Genomic DNA, 16455 nt, shown 5'->3' with positions numbered 1-16455 from the left:
TACGCCAAAAAAACACCACCTGTGAAGACCCGTAACTCGACTGCTACCCAAGTTCTCACCGACCTCCTGCTTCTGAGACGCAGCCTTGCATTTTTGACAAGGCTAATCCGAACTCTGATGGCCCTACATGTCATCTTGCTGCACGCCAGATGCCCCTTCATTCCCGAGATACAAGGGTGTGCGGCGGGGTTGGGGGCGGGTTTTGGGCGTCGGGACGCCGCTCAATGACGAATGTGACGCCGGAAATCGACTCACGGCCGAATTGCGACCCAGAAATCGAACCCCAAAACCCTGATACATGCCCCCTCGCACCCCCAATGGCAACATGGCCGCCGCGACACACCTCGTGCGCCAAACCTAAGCTGAAACCATCTCGCCGAAGCCCAAACTCTATGGAGAGCTAGACTCGGTATATAACCCGGTGGACGCGCTCGTGGGGCGCCGCAAGTCGCTCTTTACCCACCCTATACGTTCCTTCACGACACTCGTTCCCCCAATATGCACCTGTCCACCTCCGTTCTCGGTGCCCTGTTGGCTCTGGGCCACGCCCTGCCTTTTGATACCTCCAGTGTCGCTGCCACCGACGCCTTTGCTGCCACCAACGCCACGGCCCTCGCGGCCAACGGCACTCTCACCAATGGCACCTTCAGCAACCACACTGCCCCCTCCGCAACCTCCCAGCTTGCCTCACTCACTCAGCTGACCAGTGATACCCCCGGCGAAGCCACCAGTGCCGCCGTTTCTGCCGCCGCAGCAGACTTTGCCGCAGCCGCCGTGACCGTGACCGTGACCGCCCCCGCCAACACCGTCACCGTCACCGAGACTCCTGCTCCCCAGACCGTGACCGTGTTCCGTCCTCCTACTGTCCCACCCCCGCGGCCTACTGGTGAGGCTGCCGCCGGTGCTTCCGGACAACACCGCGCCGCCGCCGCAGCTGGAACCCCCTCCAACAAGCAGGCCGGCCAGAACTTCAACGCCAACGAGGACGCCGCTGGCGCCAACTCTGGCTCGGAGCCCGCTGGCGCCAACTCTGGCTCGGAGCCCGCCGGCGCCTCCGATTCCTCCGACGAAGAAAACACAACTGTCTTCCTCACCCAGACCAAGTTCCTGACCAAGACCCTCTCCCAGTACGGAGTCACCACCACCGTTCCCACCGCCACCGTCACCTCTGCTATTGTCACCAAGGCCAATGAGGAGAACGCCGCCGCCGCCTCCCCCATTGTGACTGACATCACCGAGACCCTGACCGAGGTCGAGACCGTTGCCTCTGAGGAACCTCAGGGAACGTCTACTCGAACTCATTACATCACCAAGACCAACACCATTACCCGGGTGAGATCGTCCACTGCCCAGCCCGAGACTTCCACCGAAGCTCCTGAGGCTGCTGCCGGAGCCTCCTCTTCCATCGAGACCTCCTCCGAGGCCTCCTCCGAGGCCTCTGTGGAGGCCACCGCTTCGGTCGAGCCTTCCAACACGTCATCCGAGGTTGCCGCCGAGGCCCCCACCTCCGCTCCCCACAACGCAACCTTCAATGCTACTCAGGCTCCCGTTGAGACCTCCTCCACCCCCGTGCTGTCGACCACTTCTCTTGTGGCCCCCACCAACGCCACCGAAGCCGGAGCCGCTGCTCCCCTCACCTCTTCTTCCGAGCCCGAGGGAACCTCCACCACCTACGTTTCCTCCACCGTGGTCGCTACTCTGGCGCCCAAGACCTCGTCTATCCCCGAGGGCGCTGCCGGAGCCGAGTCTTCCGGAGTGTCTTCTGAGGCCTCTTCTGAGCTCCCCTCTTCAGTTGCTTCTTCCTCGGCTCCTGCTTCCACCACCGCTCCCGAAGGCGCTCCTGAAGGAGCTGCTGCCGTCTCTTCTACCGCGGAGGCCTCTGCTGAGGCTTCTTCCCCGGCTCCTTCCTCTGCCCCTGTCTCTGCTGAGGCCGGAGAGTCTGCCGTTCCCCTTTCCGAATCGGCTCCCATCCCCTCCCCTGCCCCCACAGTTGCCCCCACCGGCTTTGCCGCTAACGGCACCTTCACCTCTGCCTAACCGCAGCAAAAAGTGATCGAGCCGTGATGCTGGCGTTGCGGCTGTATTTATACGACTGGCCGTGTGACTAATGAATTGAGCGCAGCAATACAAGTTTAGTAGCGTAGATGAACATGACCGAAGCGCATGTTCTGCCAGTAAGAGTGAACACCACCAGAGTGAGAACACCACCAGAGTGAGAACACCAGTATCAATGGACAAGTACAAGTAGCTCCGGATGTCCCCTCGGAAGTGAAGGGAGAGGTCTGGTAACCCTGAACAGGCCATGTAGACACGGAGACGATGTCGCGCGATGTCTGGAGTGAGACAGCCATGTATGTTTGAATGGAGACGCTGAAGAGAGGCGCACTATATATGTTTGAATAGAGACGCTGGAGAGGAACGAATAACATCATTGTCACCGCGAGACGATTTCGAGTGGACTGGTACTGATATTGAGTCCATTGGTACCAATTTCTATAGTATCAATCCACAGAAACACGAGGTGTTGAGACAAACAAAATGTTCAAGTAAAACTTAACAAAAAGTGAACCAAAAACCAACAAAAAGGGCCAAAAATAACTTAATGGTCAGGGAAATAATTTGACGGTCAACAAAAGCCAACAAAAGACAGAAGTGAATCGCACTTTCGGACCTACAGCCTTCAAAGTCGACTTGACGTGCCAAAGAGCAATAGTTCCAGCATCAAATCCCTCTACCTCGGCAATACGGTCAGTAGAAGACATCGGTCTACTTTGCTGTATACGTGAGCAGCCAAGACTCCACCTTGAACTTCCCCCACCTGGAACTGGGCAGTTGATGTTCAAGTTCAACGACGTGGGCAACGTCACAGCGTGTGCTAATCAAGCGTGTGCAAGTCACAGGGCGTCCACAAGTTCTCCGGCCAGTCCACGGAACTCAGACGACGATACTAGATCTAGAACCCAATGGCTGAGGGGAGCGTGTTCGAGGGGGGTTCTGGCAATGTTCCACTCGGCTGGATTTCCTCTTCGGAGACCATCTGGACTAATCGACAGCGTCAATGTACTTGTGGAGTCTACAGCAGCCAAGACAGTCAAATGCGTGCCTTACCAAGGCCGCTAGTTCCGACTAGCAGGTTGCAAAGGTAGTGATTGACACAAAGAGTGGACAAAAGAGTGGACAAAAGAGTGGACACCAGAGTCGTCGTCACCGCTCCGAGTAACTGCAACAGTGAGTTACTTTGTGCTTTTGTTCCTGTGTTTCTTTTGTTCCTCTTCATGTTACATTGATCTGACGTCTGACGTATCCGCAAAGGAGATGTAGAAGACTGGGTTGCGCTAAAGTGGTGCTAGCTCGCTTTTAGCCCGGTCGCAGTACAGATACTCTCCCTCCCCCGGTTGCAATCTTGCACTGGGACTCGGTCAGGTATCGAAAAGTGCACCCTGGACCACTAGCGTCGGCTTGGTTCGGCTCTAGGCTACGTTCCATCACCATGGGTAAGGTCAGGAACGAGGACTCCAGACAAGGCACTGGCAGTAGAACAAGTGACAGTTAGCCCAGAAGTATCGTCGGTCTCACTAGCGTGTCAGCCGTGCCTTCTGTTTTCTTGTGTCGGACAAAGTAGCCCGAAAAACAACCAACATTGGCACAAGAGCAATACAACGGCAGCGACCCGTCTACATCCACCAAAATCATCAGGTAACCATTCTGAATACGGTCTTGGTATTGATATGGTGCTGGTTTTGAACATGGTATCAACCACCAAGCACTAAAAGTCCTTCTTGCTGGCCACACCTGGAATGCACTTGCGCACCATTGTACGCCGGTATCGCGGAAAGACGTTTCAATAGATGATCAAATATTATGTCACTTTTTGCCAAGGGATGGGTGAATCTGTGCTCTCTGGATTCCGCTCGGGTGGGAAACATCAACAATCGGACCCTGCTAAAGGTGTCCATCACCAACCAAGTCCGAGACAGGACTCCAATGACCCCCGACCCCATCGACCCCATTTAGGTCTCGACTTCGTCCCGCCCCAAGTCACGTGGCTTTTTATTGATCACGTGGCTTTTTATTGATCACGTGACCTTATCCTGATCACGTGTCCCCTGTTCCTCCAAAGTTGGTCCTCGGGTCTAGTCCTGTCGGCTACTGCTGTATGGCCTCCAACTAGGTCTAAGTAATTTAAAAGCTTTGGAGTATTTAAAATTTGCCTAAATTTACATATTTGAAAGGGAAAAGTGGACTTCTAATGTATCAAAAAACTCCCTCACTCTGTAGCTTTCATCTTATACCATTCATATGTATTAATCATGTCTACACCTCTCGCTATCAATCCTACCGTATTACATAATCCAACTAATGTCCAACTAATCTCTCTCGACACTTCCATCTCACCCAAAAGTCACCCCACAAGAAAAAAAAAAGTACTTTTTGAATATAAATGGTCCAAATAATCCATTCAAACACTCAACAGGTTCACAGAGCCAACACGCGCACTACTTTTCACACCCTCCGCCAGTCCCCGTCCGTGGTTCCGAAACCTTATGTTGCAGTGGTTTTTTTTCTTCTCCCTCGGCTAAGCCACAACGCCACACCAGCCACCAGCCACCGAACTGCGTTATCAGACGGAAGGTAAAAAACCCGATACCAAAATCTCACGATACCAACCACAGCGGTGTGTGGAGCTACAGGAGCAATGTCAGTGGAATTTACTATATACAATTATTTGGCGAGCTCGGCCGAGGTTTCTGCGGCGGCTTGGGTGGCGTTCTCGGGGACAGGCATGAAGGCGGCCTGGGAGAGATCCTTCTTGGGAGGGTAGTAGTACTGCTCCGAGACGGAGCCCTTGACGGAGCCGGACTCGAGAATTTTCTTGAGCTCCTCCTTGTCCTCGTCGTTGAGCAGCGCCATAGCTCGCTCGGTGAGTCGCTCTCGCTTGGCGATTCGCACCTGTCTCATTCGCTCCAGCTCGCGGGAGATCTCCGCAGGCTCCTTAGGGATTCGGTTGAGACGTGCGGGGTCGGGCCAGAAGCCAGGCACGCCCAGCTTTTTGTCTGTGTCGATACCAATGTACAACATGATGAGAATGGGAGACATGAGATACATGGTGAACTGAGTTAGTAAACAGCTGGGGCAACGGCAGAAGAAAGGGACAGCAGGATGCGAACGAGTGGACCAAATCAATCGAAACAAACACAAACATATTGTACAGACAGAATGGCATGTCAAAAGTTCAGTTTCATGACGTCCACACGAATCCCCCCAACACTCCTCTGCCGGTTAACTTCCATGATCCCGCAACACAACTCCGGACCAGTCCCTCCTCCTCTCAAATACTCACTCTTCCAACCTCGAGCTGAGAGTTGGTGATTTTCCAGTTTCGAAATCGCCTCAGTAATGCCGACATGGGTGGTGTGAAAGACAATGTGTGGTGTGGTGCAGAGAACAAGCTGTGGACTGTAATGGTGAAGAGAAGTCAGGCATCTGGGTTAGGGTTAGGGTGGTGGTTTGACCAAAAAGCGGTGTGAGACCTTTGAGCCTGGGGCGGGGCGGGGGAAGTGGAGGATTAAGGGCCACGTGAGAGGCAGGGGAGGGGAACAAAAAAGGTTTACTAAGCAGACTTCTGCGAGAAACATGCTTCAAGTAGCTCCGTCTCACCCAATATTCTACATTGTTCTCTGGACTTGCTCTGGTAATTGCTTAGTAATAAAACTTTATTTGTCTTTTTGCTTAGTAACAAAACTTTATTAATATTACTAATAATTTTGAGTTGAGCTGGAGATGTTTGGAGAGGAGGTGTGGGGTCCATCTAAATGTGTGAGAAGGGATGATGTGGAGATGAAAGTAGTATCAAAAGAACAGTTTGAATTTGGTGATTAAAATTGTGTTTTTCTTTTTCTGATTTCTCCACTCTAGGAGGCACAATGGATATCCTCTCATCACCAATCATGGAGATGGAAATACAGCTGAGTCAAGGGCTAGAGTTTAGACAAATGTGTTTCCTCGACCGTTGCGAGGGTGCAGACGGGGCAAACCGATGATAAATCAGCTGATATAAGCTTCAATAATTTGATTATGTAATAAAATCCGTTACCTTTCTATACAATGTCGAGAGTTGTGTGGATTTCGTGTCACCACTATTCTTCCAACTAAAGTCTAAGTAGTATACCATAGTTTTAAGTAACTGATAGATTCTAACAACAGAATCAAGACGACTTTAAATATTTGCCTCCCCCCAAAAATAACTCTTCTTCCTCTACACCACTGTAGTCCACCACTGGTAGTGCACAAGCACAACACGCCGCGGTGGACGCAATCGTGTTCTGTCTCCAATTCGGCCTGTGAGCGCAGCGAGCATGGTTCGAGAAGCGGAGTGGTGACACGTGGCAAACCTCGCACTGGGTGTGCTCTCCCCGTTACTTGTGCCGTCCTCGTGACTACAAGTACCCGTTTGTCACACAAATACACCTTCTGAGAATGTGTCTGGGGATGTGTAATACGTCTGACATGACAGGTCAGGTCAGGCAATCTAAAGTTGTCTGGATATGCAAGTCTTTCAGGTTACGAGTAGGTGTCCTCCATTCGACACAAGTCGCCCCTCACAAGTAACACAGGCCAAGTGTTCCACTACCAGCTCGTCAACGAGAAACTTCCTCTTCGACTGTACAACCAACTCTCCGTCTCACCATCTCACCATCGCCGCCAACACTTGACCCTTCGATCTGGCGTCTGAACTCTATGCCATGCACAGTCTAAAATTTCTACAGCGAGCACAGAGACTGGTATTAACACGTTTCACTACACCAACAGTGTCGTTCATGTCTGTTGCCAAAAAAGCGAAAATGACCAAGACCATCGGCACCCACAGCGGTGCTTTCCACGCGGACGAGTCGCTCGCCGTGTTCATGCTCAAGCAGCTCCCCGAGTTCAAGGACGCCGATCTGGTGCGATCCCGAGACATGGAGACCCTCGACAAGTGCGACATTGTGGTCGACGTGAGCGGCCAGTATGACGGCACCAAATACTTTGACCACCACCAGCGGGGCTTTGAGGAGATTTTCGATCTCGACGGCGAGTTTGTCACCAAGTTGTCTTCTGCCGGACTGGTGTACAAGCACTTTGGCAAGGACGTGATCCGGGCTATTCTCAAGGACGCCTCTGTGTCGGATGCCGACATTGACCTTCTCTACCGAAAGATCTACAAGGACTTTGTGGAGGCCATTGACGCCAACGACAACGGCATTGAGCCTTACTCGGAGCCCATTGCCGAGAAGCCCAAGTTCAAGCAGTTTGGCATCACTCTTCCTGCCCTCGTGTCCACCCTCAACGGGCTCGTCAAGGAGGAGTCCGAGCGAGACGCCCAGTTCAACGTGGCGTCCCAGCTTATGGGCACGGCCTTCCACAACCTGGTCTACACCGCCGGCACTGTGTGGCTGCCTGCCCGTGCCAAGGTTCTTATGGCGGTTGAGGCTGCACTGAAGAATGGAGACGAGCAGCGATACCTCGAGTTTGACGAGTCTTGCCAGTGGAAGGACCACCTGTTCACAATTGAGGAGGAGAAGGGCATCGAGGGCCGATTCCTCTACGTTCTCTACCCTACTCCCGATTCCGTGCGTGTCCAGGCCGTCAACGAGAAGGACTCTGCTTTCAAGTCCCGAAAGCCTCTGCCCGAGGAGTGGCGAGGTCTGCGAGACGAGGAGCTGTCTGAGAAGTCCGGTATCCCCGGCGGTGTGTTTGTGCATGCTGCTGGTTTCATTGGCGGCAACAAGACTCTGGAGGGTGCTCTGGAAATGGCCAAGAAGGGTGCTCTTGCTTAGGTGCAGGGGGTGATTGAAGACGAGCGGGTCTGGCGAAAATGAGATTTGCATCTTATCCCGCTTTACCGACCAGTTCTTATCAATCGGCATGTCTCCGGACATTGGAACTCCGCAAATAGATTAGTATTTAACCAGTGTATATTATTTGTATATGGTATGGGTAGTGTCTATTTATTGCCCCTACATGTACAATTCTGTCATGGCGCCTCAAGTGGCATGCGATGATCCAGAGAAGGGCCATCAGACACCAGTACAGGCTCAACCTGGACAACCAAGGAAGAGAGGTCGGATGATCCCGAAGCCATCGTCGACAATGTGCAGCTAAACAATGACATACGACGGAGCGAGACCATCTTGCTCCCACTACAGGGCCATTCAACCGAGCTCAAGGAATCGAACAAGCTGCCAGACACTATTCAGTGCCGGGTCATGAGGACGGCGTCCAGACCCGTTCTGTTGCTAACAATCCAACTAACCACCTCGGCAGATACGGGGTCCCCCACCTTGCAGGTGTGACTCGGACATCACCGTGTCGCGCATCCTGAGAGAGTGTCACATGAGAGAGTAGGCGCTCGCTGCAATGACAACAACGGCCGACGAGCTCACAGGCGAAAATCTCCTGGGAACAGAGAAGGGGCTACTTGATTTCGTCGCCTTTTTGGGCATCCCACTAGAATCATAGGGGGTCACACCAAGAGAGGTTGGAGGAGTACTGAAGACCGGGGTACAACCACCGCCAAGGAGATGGAAAAGACGTGGAGTACGCCTTGGAGGCTTTTAAGCGAGTAACCGCAGCCGTCAGTGTCAAGGACAAGGATGTCGTCATTCTGGGATGCGATGCGAAAAGCGGCCTGCTTTCAAGCTCCAGGACTTTCGAATCACCCCCTTCAAGATCTGCAAGGCAGGACATTCATGTGTCTCTGGTCTTTGCCGGTCTGAATGCCCACGCCCGAATCCTCGTCGACAAGTCATGGCCCGAGTTGACACTCAGTCTCACCGACTCGCAGTCGAAGACCCAGTTTCCGTCCAGTAAATCTTCCGATACATTGCTGGTGTTCAGCAGCGATAGACCCAGTCAGGTGGTGTGCGGCCATTCGGTATCTCTACTCTGATTGTTGGATGGACCTCAGCGACAAGGTGCCCAAGCTGTACCAGGCAGAGCTCTCTGGAATCTACATCTCGTGGAAAGCCAACGCCATTGCATGACTGTACGACAGTTCCAATATTGGCCCAATTGCAGAGAAAACAACCCCAATCGATACTCCGAGTCTCATCGATTTCAGCGGTACAACTTTCATCTGTCTAGCATCCGGAGTTTACATTGCTGGATGGCACTTTAGATGTATTAAATACTTAGCATTTAGTTAACCAGAGCTATTAAAAACACACAATACTGTGTGCTGCCAGAGTTATCAAGACACAAGGATGACGTAGAGAGGAAGCTACGCATTCAAGTGCGAGTCATAGATTCTATTGCGGTTCACTAAATGACGTGATTTCCGAAAATCGGTATTCAAGAGACTGTTTAAATTACTTGGTCTACTTGAGCTCTGTACTGAGATGATGATGTAGGTAGTTTTTGGATAAGTGGTCTTGAAATTCTATAGTAAGGGTGATTAATTGCAAAGAGAGCTAGATCATTCTATAGTCTTACACGAGACGGTGATGTAAATCCAACTATCATCTCGATTTCTTTACTTTCCACCGATTTGATAATGATAATGCTGCAGTAGCCGACGTCACCCACACAGCATTTCAGATTGTGGAATACTGAATAATGAAAATAATAGTAACGGAATTGGAAAGCTCAAAGTCAGACAATTCCAAAATTCAACTTCCTGACTGGATCAGGCAATCATATCATGTCGCCGTCTTACCTTGATGTCTTACCGTGATATTGTTTTCCGTCAATCGAACTGAGTATACGAACTGTCACCATAGAAACACAAGATTGATTTTGAGAGATGTCTGGAGAATTCTAGAGCTTTCGGAAAAGCAATACATCTTTACATCTGATTCCAAGGTCATAAAACATCACCCATCACAGGGATGTTCTGTCGACTGCCACAATGCCCTCTTCCCATAAAAAGAGAAGGACTGTATTGGAATTCGCATCGTCCTACTTCTTTTTACAGCCTCTTAATTGAGGTATTTGAAGTTCTCGGCACTCCTCCTTGTCAACATGACGTTTTATATGGTGTCTGGTGCTGATTACACACACTGACTGTAGAACGGACAGCGCGTCAAGCGTCAGATTATGTGCGATGGCGGGTTGGTAAATGCAAAATGACATGAGAATTCAAGGCTTACAAAGTCCATAATTCTAGTTTTTGGTCCTCTTGCTCCCCTCTACTGTTATTCTTTTGCTATTACTCTTTCGGAGCACCTTCTCGACGAGATTGAGCCGAATGACAGCGTAGTTTTATCGACTCGAAAAGAGTGAGCTGAATAATGACAAAGTGGTCTTGTCGACTACTCATACAAAAAGTTCACCTTTGCCTACCTACTTGATAGCACTTCGTTCTCACATATATATTCCCAACTCAGTGAGTTGAAACGGCTGATAGGGACTTGTAAGACCGTAAAACTCCATCTGAAACTGCCAAAAATTATCGAATCAGAGAGATGTCTAGGTCATTGTTGAAACCACACTAAGAAAAGGTTTCCAAACAAATCTCGTGTTCACTTGGCTTCTTACTCTCAAATTACAGGTCCCAGATGGTACTTCTGATTCTGAACCTAGGGTCGATTTAATTCCGTGAATATTCTTCTGATTGGAAATATTGAAACTGGAAAGAATCATATCAATAATCCAAAATGATATTTCCAACCAGATGCCTTCACATTCCAAGTCCATATTCCCCAAATTCGGCCCATAGAATGCACATCACAGGCGTCTCCCAAAAAAAAAAAAAAAAAAAAAAAAAAAGACTCTCTAAATCCACGAATATCTAGCCGATTGAGAAATTTAGGTCATTATCAGTTGGTCACATGAATGAAGATGACAGATATTCACTCAAATTCCGACAAACTACCTGTTCGATCCGTGTTTTTCTCCACAAACTCGTATTGCATCGCACTGGAAGCAACTCTAGTGGCAATGTACATACTCTGGGTGGACGATGCGGAAGAGAAACAAACAAGGCAGTACAACTTCATCAGGTTTGATCTATCGCCAGCTTTTATCTATCATCAGGTTTTTACCTGTATATCAACCTCAATCGCCAATCACCACCAATCACCGCCGTACTCTGACGAAACCCAGGTAAGAGATTTGACCACATCACAGCCAGAATATGAGTAAATAGTGGTGATCCCCATCCCTTTCTCAATCAATTTTCAAAGAGCTCATTAAAATCTGACGAAAAATGGCGGACTTGTGGAATGTAGTCATACCCAAAGATAGTATGTTGATGCCTAGGATTGAGAGTATATACATACTGTACTGTAGTAAAGATGCCTATCAAAAGTCGTGGAGCAAAAGTAATAAAAAAGTCATGTTGTTTTCGTCTGAATATCTCAAATACGAAGAACTCTTTTCAATCGGAGCAGCATTGACGGAGTTGAAGAGTGTTGTTTGAGAAAGACATCCAAATTTTTTTGACTTGTCGACGATGTTTTCTGAGAACAAACGAAAACTTTTGAACCGGCTTTTACGTCGACGTGCAAAAGGTTGCTTTCGTTGAGACTGCCGTCTCGCCATCATCGTTCACCTTACAATGCCCTCGGTTAACCACAAAATCTCATCCTTACCTATGTACAATAAATATATAAATAACGCTATCAAGGGACCACCATATGGAACTTACCTGCAACAGCTGAGAATAAACCCCGACTGTTGGGAAAAAAAAGTGCCTCACCTCGGGAGATACAGTCGCTCTCCCAGCTGTTCACGGCTCGAAAACAGCGCCGTCCTCTTAACCCGAATAGGCCGGAGGGGGCACGTCATAACCCGCTAGATTCGACGAAAAGAACCCAGGACCCTTCTTTGTCGGCGCAGGCAGTGTGTTTCTCTTGCTGGGCCCTGCAGGTCTCTGCGGCTTCTCCTTCTTCTCGGGGGTGTTGTTTCTGGAAGCATAGGGCCGCAGAGAAGTGTCAATGGACAGATCCAGAGAGGGAGGAGATAGTTCTAGGGGAGGCGGGATGGATCGCAGAGTAGTCTTCTCTTCAGACGGGGACATGACCACCGAGGACGGCTCAGCCAGCAACTTCTCCTTGACTTCTCGAATGACCTCTCTAGAGGGAGTGGACGTCTCAAGCGGAGTGGAGGAGGTGGGCAACGGGGTTGTTTCTCGAGTGGTGGCCTCGGTGGAAGCATTGTCGCCCTCGTCAGTCTTCTTCGACTTGCGCTTGTACTTGATGGTTCGTCTCTTGGGAGCCTGGTGGTTATGCCGGTAGTAGTTTCTGCTCTGGATACGCACAATATCGTACGGGTCCTCGCTCTGGAACTGTGACTCCTCGTCGACCACGTCAAATTGCTCCAGGTTGGACCGGTAGACTGCGTCGGAAATGGAGGGGGTAAAGAGCGACAGGGTTCGCTGGGAGGCGCACAGCGCAGAGATCTTGAGCATGTTAGTAGGCGACAGCGCAGGCAGGTCCGGGTTGATGTCCATGATGGACACGGGTTTGAGCTTTGGCGAGGGGGGTTGGGTCACGTGGGGAGACATGACCGTGTTGCTGTTGGACTTTGTCTCGTCTCTGGTCACCCACTTTTGCGACAGTCTGTGGATGATGCCCGGTAGCAATTCCCGGAACAGGCCTCGGATTTGGTTTTCAATCTGGACCTGGAGAAATTTGGCAAGCGGGGGGATGGCGTCGAAGGTTGAGGACACCTTGATACTCTCCAGCGGGTCGTTTCGGAACACCAGAGTCAGGCCCTTGGCTCGGGAGAAGACCAGAATGATGATTCCCGAGAGACGGATGTCGGAGAGTGTCAGGTTGAGCGGAATGGCCAGAGAGCTGCCGGCCGCGAGGAACTGTGGTGCCACAAATGAGCTCTGGTCAAAGCTCTGTCGGTACACGTTGAGCGGGTTGGCTTGGACCTTTGTGGTCAGTGTCAGGCTGGCGTTGCCCGTGTAATTCAGCTTGAAGATGCCTCTGAACCGGTCGTCTGCCATGTCGCCAATTTCCAGAATCTCAAGAAACGGGCTTTCGTCGCCCAGGTCGAGGTCTTTGACGGTGATGTCGTCCACGATGATGGGCGGCTTGGAGTCCGAGTTCAGCGCGTCCGCGAGGATCGTCTTAGCGCGCTCATAGAACGACTCGTCACGCAGACTTTCCCAGTCGAATTTGAAGGACATTTTCGTGAGGATTGCGGCGGTGAAATGTGTCTGGAGCAACTTGTGTTATGAGAGTGTTTTTTCCGTGTGTATGCCGACTTTGGAAAATAAGGTTTTGGGACCAAAATGCTAAGGGCGGGCCCAAAACACACTATTGCAAACAGTGAGCATCAGAAAAAAACAGGTGATAAATCCAAGACACGGTCACCTGGCGGCGTTAGTCCGAGGGGGGTACGGTCATAGAAGTCACGCGACTAACCGTGCCGCTGGTGGAGTTTGTGTGGTGTCTTCGTCGTGGCCGGTGGTGTGCATTTTGCCGCAGTTCACGTGATAGGTCACATGTTCTGCCGCGCATCTCCGACTCGGAAAAGATGCCGACTATCATCATGCAGTGTCATGCCTTGCTACCAATCTCATTGGACCACAGCCCCGGAAAATAATACTTTCCGATAGCCGACGAGAAAAAAAGGTAGAGACGGAAATTCGACACTCTGAACCAGATGGAGGTAGCGGGGGATTGGAGGGGATTATATAGACATGTTTGGTGACACAAACTGGGGGGTTGTGTTTTTTCTCATTTAAAAAAATCATTTAAAAAATATATTTTTAAAATATATATAAGATATATTAAAAAAATAAATAAAAAAAACACCAAAACCAACATGGCGGCTGACAATTAATTAAAACACTGAATGTATAGCACCCAGGACATGGCCAACGATGGATAAGACACGTGACCTTCCATGTATGGTCACGTGACGGGGCCGCAACCAGATATCCGATTTCCCGTGTTTTTTGTTATGTTATGTTTGGTTGGGTTTAGGAGTCAAGTAAAGGGTAAGTAATGGTAAGTAATAAAAAGAGCAACTGTTTAATGTATTGTTACCTTCAACAGTTTCGAGGGATCGATATATATAATGTTGTAAATCATTTATCCAAATATATATAATTACACCACCAATTCAATGATACCTTTTTTGATACCATTAGAACACTTTTCTCTAGGACTTAACAAATGCTCAACTAATTGAGCTTTGAACAATTATAATAGTTACCATTTACTTGGGATTAGTTGAAATGTAAACTAAAATAAAGATCCGGATATACAGAAGAGTTGGGGCATATTGAGATGTGGGACACTTCCAACTATTAATGTGTATTCTCTGGCACTCCTTTAACATGTTTATTGACTCTTGAATCTCTGAATATACTCCTGATGAGATTTATGACTCTAGACCTCTGATTGATATACCTCAGCCAGAGACATACACCCAGAAACGGTAATATTGACGATAGAGTGGTTCTGAGAGAGATTTCGAGTTGTTTGGATTGACAGGAATAAGTTTTTCAAGTACCTAACGTGATAAATGAAGGACTGCAACCGTCCATCCTTGGTACAGTACATACTCTTAGAGTACCTCCAACACATATTGGGACGACCCTAGAAGTTTTGAGAAGAGACTGAGAGGGTCAATTGTAAGATCATTCATGGAAGCAAGTATATTTGGTTTAATAAAGCAATTTACGCCTTCATTACCCTTCAAAACCCGTACTAAATGAAGATGTAGCACTTGGCATTTCAGAATATGGAGTTTTTCAGGTTCAAACAGACGGTGTGAAGAAATCCTCTTGCCTCAATCTTGCTTCGATCAGCTACCATCTTGTCTCACTCTTGCTACAATATCTGCACCAATCCATCATCCAGCATGTTTCTCCAAGGTCTCTCTAGTCTCTACATTCGATATACAATGCACTCTCAGTTGTCGGTAAGGATGTTGGAGAAGGGGCGTTGGAAAGTTTTCAAGAATGTTCTTTGGACATATCTCAACATATCCCTGAACTTTTCGTCTCTATTTGGTCCGTCTAAATGCATTTTATCTCTGATACCAACCTCCCGTTTATGAACTATTTCTGCAGCGCTCAAATATGACCTGAAACAGGTGGAGAAACCTGGACTTCAAAAAAGGATTGTTGTAGCCAGCGGGCTTATATTCTCAAACTTGTTCATGGAATTGGACTGTTATCATAGTTCTGCGAGCGTGTTAGCAGCACTGTCTAGTATAGCTGAGTGTCGGGTAAAGGAGGTCAAAGCGTCGGTAGAAGGGGGAAAGGATTATTGAAGATATTTCCATCGACGTTATTATCCATTTTGACTAATTACAAAAGCGCTTGCTGCTTGATCCCTTGCTGCTTGAGCCTTTGCTACTTGAGCCTTTGGTGTCCACCGGAACTGTAGATGACTCGACTAGGGGGAAAAGTTGGGGGAAAAGTTGAAAAAAGACTTTGGTGATCGTCAACCACTTGAAACTGCAAAATTCTGTCCGCGCCCGTCTCTTGGATCCATTTTAAGCCTTCTTTAGACGTTCACTTTGATTCTCCTTTTGGCACAGCCTACGGCACGGCGCGCGGTTCTATTAACAGCGAAGAAAGACGAGTATACGACTTACATGCTGTTAAGAAGTTGCCATTGATCGACAGCAAAGTAGGAAGAAAAAAAACGCAGCTCTCGATTGTCAGATCTACGTCTACTGTACGGAGTGAGAGCTTGTTGACCGAGGGTCCGAGGGTCGGAGAGTCGGGGAGATGGAGGCTCATGTGGAAGGTGTAGATGAACAGGATTTGGGCTTGAGAGGTTTTGTTTTGGTCCTGGATCGACCACGTTATGCGATCGGCCACGTTATTTGGTCCTAGATGGACCACGCTATACGGGTCCTAACTTTTGTCCACATTGGCGCCATTGTTGATTATTAGTGGAGTTAATTTTCTCGAGAGTAATATAGTTGGATTTGGGTGAGTCTAGTTGAAGATGTAGTTGCTACCCTTTCTCATTTAGTTAGGTGACGTTGAACAACAACTACAACACTACAACTACTACAACAGCAACGACAGTACACGTAATCCTTCGACGCGCCGCCCTAGAGTCTGGAGATAAGTCACTATACGGCCCTCCACCCGTCAACTCTTGTAGGCCACCGCGGCTAATCTACGTGGAAAAACTCTGTCCACAAGTAGTGTGCCGTCGGTACGGTAATCTGATTCTGGTCATTTAGCGGCGAGATTTTGCCCACGTGATTGGGTCGGAGGGTAAAGGAATGACTATCAGTGTCGTACAAGGTCGCCAGAACTTGTCAAACATTCGGATCTCAATCATTTACTCTGACCTCAATCATCTACTCTGATCTCAACTTCTCAACTCGTCCTCAACATCTCAACCTGTCCTCAACATCTCAACTCGACGTCGACCCGACCCAAACTGATCATCGTACTCCATTGCGGTGCCGTCCATGTCTATTTTTACTCTAGGTTGCTGGTTCGCCATTAATGACGGTGCTTAAGAACGATTGGCTTCAAGGGGGCCA

At 49.2% G+C, this 16455-nt stretch overlaps 5 protein-coding genes and 1 pseudogene across 5 annotated transcripts; 4 read left to right on the top strand and 2 right to left on the bottom strand.

The window, feature by feature from the left end:
* Positions 1-498: 498 nt before the first annotated feature.
* Positions 499-2037, top strand: YALI1_D33168g (uncharacterized protein; the record flags this gene model as incomplete). The annotated part of the gene is made up of 1 exon (XM_503256.2): positions 499-2037. One exon carries the CDS (start codon positions 499-501, stop codon positions 2035-2037), a length of 1539 nt encoding a protein of 512 aa, XP_503256.2.
* Positions 2038-4722: 2685 nt separating this feature from the next.
* YALI1_D33119g (uncharacterized protein) lies at positions 4723-5407 on the bottom strand (the record flags this gene model as incomplete). Its single annotated transcript, XM_503255.3, has 2 exons — positions 4723-5112; positions 5342-5407. 2 exons carry the CDS (start codon positions 5405-5407, stop codon positions 4723-4725), a joined length of 456 nt encoding a protein of 151 aa, XP_503255.2.
* Positions 5408-6105: 698 nt separating this feature from the next.
* Positions 6106-6475, top strand: YALI1_D33111g (uncharacterized protein; the record flags this gene model as incomplete). The annotated part of the gene is made up of 2 exons (XM_068282861.1): positions 6106-6130; positions 6192-6475. 2 exons carry the CDS (start codon positions 6106-6108, stop codon positions 6473-6475), a joined length of 309 nt encoding a protein of 102 aa, XP_068138962.1.
* Positions 6476-6743: 268 nt separating this feature from the next.
* Positions 6744-7817, top strand: YALI1_D33105g (uncharacterized protein; the record flags this gene model as incomplete). Its single annotated transcript, XM_503254.3, has 1 exon — positions 6744-7817. The coding sequence occupies one exon, from the start codon at positions 6744-6746 to the stop codon at positions 7815-7817; it is 1074 nt and encodes a 357-aa protein (XP_503254.2).
* Positions 7818-8572: 755 nt separating this feature from the next.
* YALI1_D33087g (Compare to YALI0D24948g, Misc non-coding, weakly similar to uniprot|P40303 Saccharomyces cerevisiae YOL038w PRE6 20S proteasome subunit (alpha4) relics) lies at positions 8573-9023 on the top strand (annotated as a pseudogene).
* Positions 9024-11734: 2711 nt separating this feature from the next.
* YALI1_D33042g (uncharacterized protein) lies at positions 11735-13117 on the bottom strand (the record flags this gene model as incomplete). Its single annotated transcript, XM_503252.3, has 1 exon — positions 11735-13117. The coding sequence occupies one exon, from the start codon at positions 13115-13117 to the stop codon at positions 11735-11737; it is 1383 nt and encodes a 460-aa protein (XP_503252.2).
* Between the last annotated feature and the right edge of the window lie 3338 nt (positions 13118-16455).

This window comes from Yarrowia lipolytica, chromosome 1D (genome assembly GCF_001761485.1).
Source record: "Yarrowia lipolytica chromosome 1D, complete sequence".
NCBI lineage: Eukaryota > Fungi > Ascomycota > Dipodascomycetes > Dipodascales > Yarrowia > Yarrowia lipolytica.
This window is presented reverse-complemented; position numbering and strand designations above follow the sequence as displayed.